Source organism: Schistocerca gregaria, chromosome 3 (genome assembly GCF_023897955.1).
Source record: "Schistocerca gregaria isolate iqSchGreg1 chromosome 3, iqSchGreg1.2, whole genome shotgun sequence".
Lineage (NCBI taxonomy): Eukaryota > Metazoa > Arthropoda > Insecta > Orthoptera > Acrididae > Schistocerca > Schistocerca gregaria.
In genome coordinates, this window is record NC_064922.1 from 568,271,207 (window position 1) to 568,283,051 (window position 11,845).

General features: G+C 45.9%; 1 protein-coding gene across 1 annotated transcript in view; it reads right to left on the bottom strand.

Annotated features, from left to right (window-relative positions):
• The window catches only part of LOC126355466 (uncharacterized), a 51,197-nt gene extending 39,598 nt beyond the window's left edge, over positions 1 to 11,599 (bottom strand). The window contains exons 1-2 of the mRNA XM_050005781.1: positions 11,489 to 11,599; positions 3,093 to 4,153 (exon numbers count right to left, since the gene is read on the bottom strand). Of these exons, the coding sequence (XP_049861738.1) occupies positions 3,093 to 4,153; positions 11,489 to 11,599 (1,172 nt within the window). The remainder of the gene's footprint in view (positions 1 to 3,092; positions 4,154 to 11,488) is intronic.
• Positions 11,600 to 11,845: the final 246 nt, after the last annotated feature.

The following is an 11,845-nucleotide window of genomic DNA, read 5'->3' on the forward strand; positions in this document are numbered from 1 at the left end:
CGGGACCCAGATCTGTCATATAGCAGAAAACAGTGAAGCTCCTGAAGAATTCTGATCTACCAAAGGCTGTTTTCAAAAATATTAGAGCACGAGCTCCTAGACTTACCAGACTGCTCGGATTATCTAAACACCACGAGGAAAGTTTTCCATTGAGTCCAAATGTTAGCGCTTTTGGTTATTCAACCTCCACGCTGGCCAAATATTTAACTAAGTTGATGTCTCCGCTAGTGGGCCGCGGCGAGCATCACATCAAAGCTAAGATGTTTGTGGAAAATAGTAAGCCGACCAGAGATGACGGAAACGATATTTTATTCACGCAGAGTGTGGTCTCACTATTAACAAAACTTCCTGTGGAGGACGGATTGAAACTGTTGGCAGAGCATTTTCCTCCTGAAACGGTAAAGTTGTCCTAACATAATTCACAACCACCAACTCCTTGTATGTAGGTAAATTTTATGAAATAACGGACGGAATAGGAATGGGTTTGCCGTTGTCTCCAGCAGCGGTCAACCTTTTCGTGGAACATTCTGAAAAGGTGAATTGTATTTGCCTCCCATTCGCCCATAGTAATTTTGCCGTTATGTTCACGACACTTGTATGGATTCGCAACACAGAGTGAAAGTTCTTGAGAACTTCCTTGGACATATGAACAGTATGTAAGCAAACATCCAACTCAGTGTCGAGAGAGAGAGAGAGAGAGAGAGAGAGAGAGAGAGAGAGAGAGAGATAGAGAGAGAAGGAATGTAGGCTGCCCTGCCATTTTTAGATGTTTTGGTACAACTAAAGTAGGATGCATGGATCAGCGTTAGGGTCTTAGGGCGGACATAGGTGGTGGCGCAGGTGATGGTAAGGCTGGGGAAGAAGAGACTAAGGATCAGGTGTTTGGTGGGGTCGGAAAGGAGAGGTTGGAGCCGAACTGGGATCTGGCGGTGGTGACCAATGGCAACTCCGCCACACGGAATCGGAAGGGGATTATCGGAGCGGTGAAGGAGACAGGGTGAAGTGTGGACAGTGTGGTGGGGTTGGAGGAAGGTTTCATTGAGGTGGAAGGCATCCACACAGTGGGTGGCAAGGGTGTGCAGGAAGAGGGTCTTGTTGGCGGGAAGAGAGCAGATGTTGCTGAAAAGGATACAGTGCAGTCGCACCATGGCAGGGATTTAGACAAGGGTGTCAAGACGGAAAAAGGTGAAATGGGCCTGGTTGTTGGAGTATGTGGCACACATTTTTAGGTGGAAAACGGAACGAGCGGTGAGAGATATCTGTTGGAGTGTCTGGGGGCGCTGAAAAGGGCGAACATTTTGGAGTATGATGGTGACAAATATGATGATGTCCTCAACGGTAGGGGGGGGGGGGGGGGGGCGAAGGGAATTACCAGGATGGGTGGCGGCGTCCATAGGGCGGACATGGACGGTACGTTCAGGAGTGGTAGGAGGGCGTCGGGCCTTACATTTCTGGGAGTAAGTAGAATGAGGGAGGTTACAGATATTACAAGAATGGGCAGGACTGAAGGTTGGGGCACTGCCATAAGAAGTGGGCTTGCTTACACTGCGGGCATCTGGGGGCCTCGCGGCACTCAGATGTCGGGTGTGCATTATATCGAAAGCACCTGTGGCAGCAGAGGGATTGAGGAGGGGAACGGCCGGGGTCTACTTTAGAACGTTGGTTAAAGAGAAGGGCACCCTCCTTCAGAAAAGACTCGCATAAGGCGGGTGGGGCCGGCAGAGTTGTGAATGCGGCGAACTGCATGCATCTCCAGATGGGGATGTGCCTGAAGCTCCACCAACGCCCCCTCCTCAGTGATCGTAGGACTAAGCCGAGTGATTACGGCGGTGGGGGTCAGCGGGAGGGAGGAGGGGAAGGGGCAGAGGTGAGGGAGGCGTGAGGGCCAAAGCGGGTGACAGGGATGCAGGAAAGGAGATCTGTGTGAAGGGTAGGGTTGGTGGAGGAGATGAGGACCGAATCACGGCAAGGAGTGAGGAGGGAGATGAGGGTGCCAGGTAAATGCTGGCGAAGGAAGAGGGTGAGGTTCCGTGCATCAAGAAGGGAGGGATCAGGATGGGAGAGGAGGTAGCAGTAGGAGGAGAGGGAGGAGTAAGGGGCAGGGACAGGCGGGGAGACATCCATGGCATCCTGGACAGAGGAAGGGGGACGAGGCGGAGCCTTTTTAGGAGTAGAGGAGGCAGGGGTGCCACTGGGGAGTTCGACGGCGGCGGAGGAGGTGTGGGGGATGGGAGCAACTGGAATGAGGGGGAGAGTGGCAGGTCCCGGTGCTGGAGTTGGCGCCAGAGATGGTGAGGGCGATAGTAAAGGCGACGGTGATGATGAAGGCGAAGGGGAAAGTTGAGCATGGGCCGTGGCCCTCCGGGCAACCACCTTAGTGGGGGCCGCGGAAACGGAAGGAGCAGAGGAAGGGAGTGGAGGGAAGGGATTAGAGGAGGCTCAGGAGGGAGGAGCCCGGGTTGGGGCCACAAATAGTGAGGGAGACGGGAGAGAGTGGAGTGGGGGGATGAACTAAAAGGGGAGTGATTGGGCACACCATGTGATAGTGATGACGTCGGCGGAGGAGGATGTGTATAGGATGGCAGGGGTAGTGGCTGTAGTAGTGGTGGTGGGGATAGACATTATGATAAGCGGAAAAACACAGAACAGAACAAAGAAGCAAATGAGGGATGGGCAAGACGACGAGAGACACAGAGTAAAAGGACTGAGAACATTGAAAGACGGAGACTGGGAAAAAAGCCCCAATCTGCTGTTGCTGGCGGAGGGGGGTGCGTCCCGGCTGGCTGGCCAGTGGGGATGCTACTACTGCTGCTGCTGCTGGCAGCTGGGACTGCTGCTGGCTTCCGGCTGGAACTGCTGCTGGCTGCTGGCGGAGACCATTGTGGGTTGCTGGCTGGGACTGCTGCGGGCTGTTGGCATGGACCGCTGCTGGCTGCTGAAGGGGACGGTTGCAGGCTGCTGGCGGGGACGGCTGCTGGCTGCTGGCAGGGACCCCTGCTGTCTTCTGGCGGGGACGGCTGCTGTGTGCTGGTGGGGACGGCTGCTGTATGCTGGCAGAGGACGGCTGCTGGCTGCTGGCTGCTGGCGGGGACCATTGCTGGCTGCTGGCTGGGACAGCTGCTGGCTGCTGGCAGGGACCGCTGCTGTCTGCTGGCGGGGACGGCTGGTGGCAGCTGGCGGGGACTCCTGCTGGCTGCTGGCTGCTGGCGGGGATGGCTGATGCCTGCTGGTGGGGATGGCTGGTGTCTGCTGGCGGGGACAGCTGCTGTCTACTGACGGGGACAGCTGCTGTCTGCTGGCAGGGACGGCTGGTGTCTGCTGGCAGAGACAGCTGCAACCTGTTGGCAGAGACGGCTGCTGTCTGCTGGCAGGGACGGCTGCTGGCTGCTAATGGGGTCCATTGCTGTCTGCTAATGGGGACCGCTGCTGTCTGCTGGAAAGGACTGCTGCTGTCTGCTGGCAGGGACAGCGGCTGGCTGCTGGCTGCTGGCAGGGACCACTGCTGGCTGCCGGCGCGGACCGCTGCTGGCTGCCTGCGGGGACCGCTGCTGTCTGCTGGTGGGGATGGGTGCTGGCTACTGGCGGGGACTTCTGCTGGCTGCTGGCGGGGATGGCTGCTGCCTGTTGGTGGGGACGGCAGCTGCCTGCTGGTGGGGATGGCTGCTGGGTGCTGGCGGGGACCGCTGCTATCTGCTGGCAAGGACAGCTGCTGTCTGCTGGCGGGGACGGCTGCTGTCTGCTGGCAGGGACGGCTGCTGTCTGCTGGCGGGGACGGCTGCTGGCTGCTGGCGGGGACTGCTGCTGTCTGCTGGAGGGGACCGCTGCCGTCTGCTGGCGGTGACCGGTACTGTCTGCTGGCGGGGATGGACGCTGTCTGCTGACGGGGACGGCTGCTGGCTGCTGGCGGGGATCGCTGCTGGCTGCTGGCGGGGATGGCTGCTGTCTGCTGGTGGGGACGGCTGCTGTCTGCTGGAGGAGACGGCTGCTGGGTGCTGGCGGGGACTGCTGCTGTCTGCTGGTGGGGAAGGCTGGTGTCTGCTGGCGGGGACGGCTGGTGTCTTCTCGTGGGGACGGCTGTTGTCTGCTTGCGGGGATCACTGCTGTCTGTTGGTGGGGACCGCTGCTGTCTGCTGGCGGGGACAGCTGCTGTCTGCTGTCAGGGACGGCTGCTGGCTGCTGGCAGGGACCTTTGAAGGGTGCTGGCGGGGACCACTGCTGTCTGGTGGCGGGGACTGCTGCGTCTGCTGGCGGGGATGGCTGCTGGCTGCTGGCGGTTATGGCTGCTGGTTGCTGGCGGGGATGGCTGCTGTCTGCTGGCGGGGACCGCTGCTGGCCGCTGGCTGGACTGCTGCAAGTTGGCTGGTTGGCTGGCTGCTGGCACCTGCAAAACCTATCTCTTCGATTGGAACCGTAATGGCACAATCGGAGGGCGATATTCAAACGAATTTCGGCCAGAGATCGCGCAAAGACAGAGCTCGCCCAGATGGATTTAAATGTTCGGGTTTCGCATGTGGTGTTAAAGAGCGGAACGGTAGACAAATAGCTTGAAGATCTTTCGGTGAACCTTTTCCATTCACTTAACTGTGAACTGCAGAGTAATCATATAGGTCTAGGTATTAGAATTTAGACGAGAACTTCAACCGTGACAGCGCAAAAAATCTTAGTGGTGCACTGAAGTGTGCTCTAGATGCACAGGAGAGGCAGAGATACTCGTTGCGCTGTTTATGCTACGATGGGAGCGATGGCGCCACAAGTGCAGACATTGACACTATAAGCGACCGTATTACCAACCAATCAGAACCAGACTGGAGGAGGTGGCAAGAAGTCAGATAATGTTTCAAATAACATTGCTGTCGTGAAATACTTCGTGCTCGCCTTAGTATTTGCTCGCTGGACTTTTCTCCACAGTTCCTCCATCCTTCTTGCAACTTCTCGGATCGGCTCTGCATTCCTGACACCTAGAGTGCATTCGCTAGTTCTACGCTCTCACTAAGAAGGATAAATAGGTGCCCCAATGTAATGGTGTGTATTCTAGTAATATGTAAGAATATTTACAATTATCTGATGATCTCATTTTATCTATCAGTTTGCTTCTGGATGAAGCATGCAAGTTCTTAACATTTTTACTTTTAATAAGCGACACAACTCTATCACCAGGTCTGACATGAAGCTTGTGCTCTGGACTGTAATTATGATCTCCTACCTAATAACAAATACTTAGGCGACTTTTGTTCTTTGGGGTCCGCAATGAAAAACATGCCTTTTAATGACAGGATTAGCCGTGTGACGTAGCCGCGCAGATACATGCGCCATGTCACGAATTGCGCGGCCTCTCCCGCCGGAGGTTCGAGTCTTCCCTCGGGCATGGGGGTGTGGGTTGTCCTTAGTGTAAGTTAGTTTAAGGTAGTTTCAGTAGTGTGTAGGTCTAAGGACGGATGATCTCATCAGTTTTGTCCCTTAGGAATTCACACATACATTGAACATTTGATGAAATGATTATTATGAATAATAGTCAGCTACACTCCTATGTAAATTGTTTTTATTTTACATGATCCACAATGCGCCCTTTTCGACATACTGCCATCATTATGTGCTCTGTAAATACATAAGTAAGTGATGGCCTTAATATAATGGTCTCTAACTATGATCAGAAAAGCTATGATACCTAGTTAGGTGTTTTTACCTTACATCTAACATAGTTGATGTCATGTCCTGTCTTTTATGGAATCATTATTTTCTCTTCGGTGTACCCTGGAGATGTATATCTGATTTTACTTGGTTTCCATTTATGCAGCTTTTCTGACAGCTTGGATGACAGTGGATCGGCGATATTGCATTTTTCCATAGATACCATTATAAATAAGTGATGTGTGAAAGTTAGTTGTTTTTTATTATTTTTATGGTTTTGGTCCTGGTTACGTTTTTGACTGAATCTGTTTTAGTTTTATTAGAGATTTTTATTTTACGTCTTTAATTTTTTCATAATAATTTTATTAGTGTCTATCTAAGTTGGTGCTATATATCTCTGTTTGTTATTCTTCATGTTGTTATCGCTGTTACTATGGATATGTGTTATTTAGCGTGTCTGATTTATTACTTTACCCGTTTTTTGTTTTATAATGTGAACAAAGTTTTCTATGTACTTTTTGCGCTTTAGGTCGGTTTGTACGTTTAGAGGGTTTGTAGAGTTGCTGTGTACATGTGACTATATCTCTAATTTCTCAAGGACGTTCATGAATGTTCCATTCTGCGCAATATGGAGGATTTCTAGTGTTTCGTTTATATGTTTTATGTCAAGTTTTTCTGTTTGTAAATGTTGAAAAATTGTGGATTGGTCGTTTTCTCTTTCTCTAATGTGCTCTTTATTCTAATTTTGAAGCTTCTTCCGGTCTATCCCACGTGAAATTTGTGGCATGTGTCGTACCAAATTTTGTAAATTCAGATGATATTGTGTATGGCAATTTTCGATCTGCCTTAGTGCATTTTGTGTTTGAGACTGTGTGTTTTGATATGCAAAGGCGATGTCGTTTTAGTTGATTAATCTGTTAATTTTATTCGAGATGTTTCCTAGATAAGTTGTAGTTACGTATTTTGAGCTTAAGCGATTGTGAAATCAACGAAGGCTCTCATTCAATCTCAACACATGTTGTGTCATGGCTCATTCAGGCAAAGCACGCTTCTCTCTGTTGACACTGGCAGGCCCTGATGTATGGACGTCGGCTTCCGCCGAGATATTGAGGATACTGCGTAGGCACCCCGAAATGCTGACAGCAGGCCCAGGGGCAGCCAGTGGCCTTTTTAGGTCACGATCGTGACGTGAGCAGTGCGCTACTCCTCCGTGGCAGATGGCACTTAGGATGACACCTTGGCTGCGCCCGCTATCAGTACAGGAAAGTGTGGAGACTGATGTGTGCGGAATTCGACCGGCTGCTCCCTGGAAGGAGTTGGGTGGTGGCATCGAAATTAAGCTATAATTATATCGCGTCGTGTTAGGTTTGTTTTCCTAAAACCTAGCATCTAGTCAGGTTGCTCATAACAAGAGACTTGCCCTAGTGAGGTGACATCCACCCACTCGCTACAGTCGTTTCCAGTGCGCGGTGCAGTTTTCCGCTGAGCACAGCTAGTCTCGTCTCGCAACACCATTACGTGTGTGTTATTCTGACCCACATGTTGCCCCACTGCGGCTACCAGGCAACGGCTGCTAATGCAGAACTTCACTATAGGTTTTTCACTCCTTATTACTTTCGCCAAATGACTTTTGTAAAAGACAGGGTAGCTACACTACATAATATTTTTATTTTTCTCTAGCTAAGATCTAATAGTCTGATGAGTAATACTGTAAAGGGCTGTTAAGGACTAAAACCCCCTTCATAAAAATCTATAAACAAATTTTCATAAAAATCTATAAAAATATTTTTCTCTGAAAAATATTCCAGAAAATGTTTTGGCTGTAATGATAGAGCAATGTACAAGTTAATGATTCCGACAATTTTTGTTGATGTGCATTTGTATCGTTGCTGTAGCTTGAAATTAAGTAGGATTCTTCATATAGGGTGTAGTTTAAGCGTTTAGAGTCAGAATTCATAAACGATAGAGCGTCGTAAGACAGTAGCTCGAGACAAGGAATCGACGGTCTGAAAAAATGTAAGTCGCCACGCGGATAATAACAGGAAAGTGTGTGAGACAGGTTTTTCTAAACAGCTTATGTTTCATTACTAACACCTGCATCCGGGATCGCACTGGCGTGGGACCTGGAAAAGAAATACCCAATCGCCTGTCATGAAGGGCCGATGTTTACCATTGTTCACACTGCGTGACTGGCTGTCGAAAACAAAGGATTGTTTGTTACAGGAAGCTGCACACAAGTGTTCAGTGTACGAGTGGTGTAATAGCAACGTTGTGCTGCGGAAGCAAAACAAACATACAGAATAAAATCCCGCAACAGGCGTCATCACCGGCCGCGGTGGCCAAGTGGTTCTAGGCGCTTCAGTTCGGAACCGCGCGACCGCTACGGTCGCAGGTTCGAATCCTGCCTCGGGCATGGATGTGTGTGATGTCCTTAGGTTAGTTAGGTTTAAGTAGTTCTGAGTGCTAGGGGACTGATGACCTCAGATGTTAAGTTCCATAGTGCTCAGAGCCATTTGAACCAGGCGTCATCCTAACTGAAAGCAATTTATGGCAGATATATTGCTGAACGAAATCATAGCAGAAACTGGTGAGCAACTGGCTAGTGTGTTCCTAGTCACTTTTATTATTGCATAATAATCAAGTGGTTTGGAAGAGCGCAGAAGCATTTTACGTGCAGTTGTCATGCACGCATATAGATTTATTTCTATAGTGCTTTTATGATTCACCAAACTGTAAATGTTATTTTTACATTAAAAAGAATAGTGTTTCAAATAACATTAATTCTGGGAACATTTGTTTGCTTCAAAAAGTAATTTCAAAATTAAAACTAAAGTTCTTAATGCAACTTAAATATAAGGTAGTATCATCGGACAGGACTAGAAAATTTAGTAGCATATTTTAATGAGACATTTGCTTTCGAAGATATGTTCCTTCCTCTTCTAAGAGGCCTGTTACTGTGGAGAAGTAATCAAACTGCACAAAATGCTGTACTTTTTTCTTGACTGCAAGAATTTATTCGTAAACAGTAAACATATTTGCTTGTATATCCTGAAAGTTTAAATTAAGTTTATTGTTGTTTGGAAGAATGTCGTTTAATTAGAGAATTTGAAGCAGCTGGTTTCTAAAAAATAATCGATGTTTCAATTATGTTCTCAAAGGAAGGCATGCACCTCATCCCTCAGCTTTAAATTACATATTAATATCTTCCCTCGAGATAAATATCTGGCCAATATGTAACAAAAGAAATGTTTATATACTTCCCGTGTGCTAAAGTAGTATTTTAAACAAACAGGTATTTTGTTACTGGGCGTTTATGAAGTTACTAGTTTTGATAACTAATGGCAGCATTTCTTTTTTTCGCAACAGATGTCTGCCTAAGGATAATGCTGTGTTTGCTAGAAATGTATTTTTAGACATTTCAATAAGTTGTATAGCTCCATTAATTATTAAAATCTTATATTTGTGGGGTTCCACAGCCTCCAGACGCTTAATAAACATAAACATTGTCCGTGTAAGGCTGCAATGCAATGTTTATTTAACCACGTGATTAGTTAATTCCCTTCCAAGCGTCACTGTCAAGCACCTATGAAACTAACATGGAAAAGGACTACATTGTCTGCATACACTGACATGTATAAATAACACTTTACGCACCTCACATTAAGATAAAGCATTACCATACAAATTTCTTTCTTACTTTCGTAATATTTTTATTTCATGTAATTTTCGAATCACTCTTAATTACAAGTAAAAAGTAACCATATTCCGACATTTTACACTGCAGTGATATCTTTCAAGATCATATTCTGAAATTTGCTCTATGTGCAACAAATAGTAACTGACAGCAGCTGGTATGAATGTGTATTTGTGTCAATGCGATGTCAGTTACCCTGTTATTGTACACAGAGCAAAGTTCGGAATATGACCCTAAAAGGTATCACTGTACTGTGGATCCTTTCGTAAAATGACGGTATATGGCTACTTTTTACTTGTAATTAAGAGTAATTTGAAAATGACATGAAATACAGATGTTACAAACATGAGAAAGAAATTTGTACAGTAATTTTTTATCTTCATATGAGATGTGTAAAGTGTTATTTGTACATGCGATGCGTGCAGACAATGTAGTGCTGTTCCACGATGGTTATACAGGTGCTTGACAATGAAAATTGGTTGAAATTAGCTAATCGCACAGTTAAATAAACATCGCATTGCAGCCTGCTACGGACCATGTTTACGTTTGTTATTCATTAACTACGCAACTCATGGCTTTTACTCTATTAATTGAAATTTGAATCCTGTTGTTCAATGGTATTTTATTCTGTTCAGAAAATGAGTTCAGGACACGAAATATTTCACATATGCTAGCATGTGTTATTAGACGTCTGCGTTGAAAAGTGTTCCCTAGTTTTCGTGCTGATACGTAACTATTGCAATTAATCCTGCAAGTCCAGCAATAACGCTATGCACATCCATCTGCAACGAAAATTTGCATTATGAGACAAGAATTAGGTTCATTCTTTATGTGTGATGCTAAATCTCTTATATGGTTAGCTACCACCTCCTTCGCGACTGGCATCTTAGTTCGTTGTTTCGCTTCCACCTAACACACATTTTATGACCTTTGTGAGTAATATTTATTGAGATTTGGCACTACTGAGGTGTCTTCATCACATTGAGCTGACTGATAACTGATTGAGTAAGGAACCTCTATTTCTTTTTCATTCACTTTTTTCTGGTCTGAAGTTCGTCACGCTTTCTAATGTGATTTCTATCGTTTAAGCTCACTACGAATCTATTTCAAATGACGACGGATTTTAGAAGAGCCATAGAGCTCTTCCGAAGAGCTTTGTTGCATGTACCACGCAAATAGTTCATGCTTTAAGAATTTTAAATATATATAACTTTCATCATGCTTCCAAAGTTTCTTAGTAACTACTCTGGGTTGACTGCCTGTGAAAGAACGAACTGTTCTAACTTCTTTGGAGACGACTTCATGGCTTTCATTCTCATTGTTACCATAATTGTGTTTAAAAAAGATCTAATTGTTTAGTCAGGAAAAGAATAGACAAAATCTACGGTAGAAGAGTGAATTTTTAAAGGTAGCTCTCCATCCTGGAAAAAAAAATTCGGTAACGATTTTAAGCCAGAAAATACAGTGTGAGCTACCTCTTGAAACTGAACGAAGTTTATATATATATATAAAATTAAAGGAAAGGGAATGTTGAGGGAGGGGAGTGGGGGGGTGCTCGCTAGCCTATTATTTCATAAGAGCAAACCAGCTGAGTGCTCACTAAAGTCCTGTCAACGGCAGTAAGCAGTGATTGGGCAGGGCATAACACACAATAAATTTGGCTCAACTAATTATAAGGGTCGATTGTGTACTGTTCCTTTATGACCAAAACAATAGAGTAAAACTTTTGGATAACGAACATATGTGGAGAAAATAAAAATGGTCGCTTTTAAGAAGTGCCTGCTGTTCAGAAAAGGATAAAAACAGAGTATACAAAAGTATATTCAATGTACTAAAGATAACGAAGTGCTATACTACTGTATAAGTAAAGTTGTTAAAATTTATCTTCATTTAAGTAGAGTAGTATATTAACAATGCCCCAAACATTAGTACAATACAACACCAAATTTTTTTCATGCGTTCTTGAAGGATGATTTGAAATAAGCAATCACGTATCTTTTTCTGTACCATATAGACATTAATAAACGTCTTCTCAGTATGTGTTTCAACTGCTAACGTAAAACTGAGTGCATCTTTAATGTTTCCCACTAAAAAGTTGTGTTTCAATTTCCTTACCTCTTCCACTTCCTGCTTACTTCAAGGTGGCTTTAAGTCTGGCTCACTTACGTCATCTTTATCTTCATTGTCTTTTCTCGACAACGTCACCACACGCTTCTTTACGAACGTCTTGTATGAGTTCACTTCCTCTAGTTGATGTACTTTCTGTGAGCAGTGCATCGTCGATAGTGGCATATCCCTCAGATCCATCAAATTACTGTATTAATGTGTGATGTTCTTGCTCGTGTTCCTCAAGGCTGCGTTCTTCGACACCGTCGGCAATCGCTGAAGCACGGTCATTAAAAATTAACCTTACCTTCTTTAACCAGTTGCTGAGTCTTTGGGATGTTGCTTGTTTTAAGGCTGAAGAAATCCACAGAATTACTTCCAATACACTAATAGATTTTCCAAGTTCGTATCCAGATT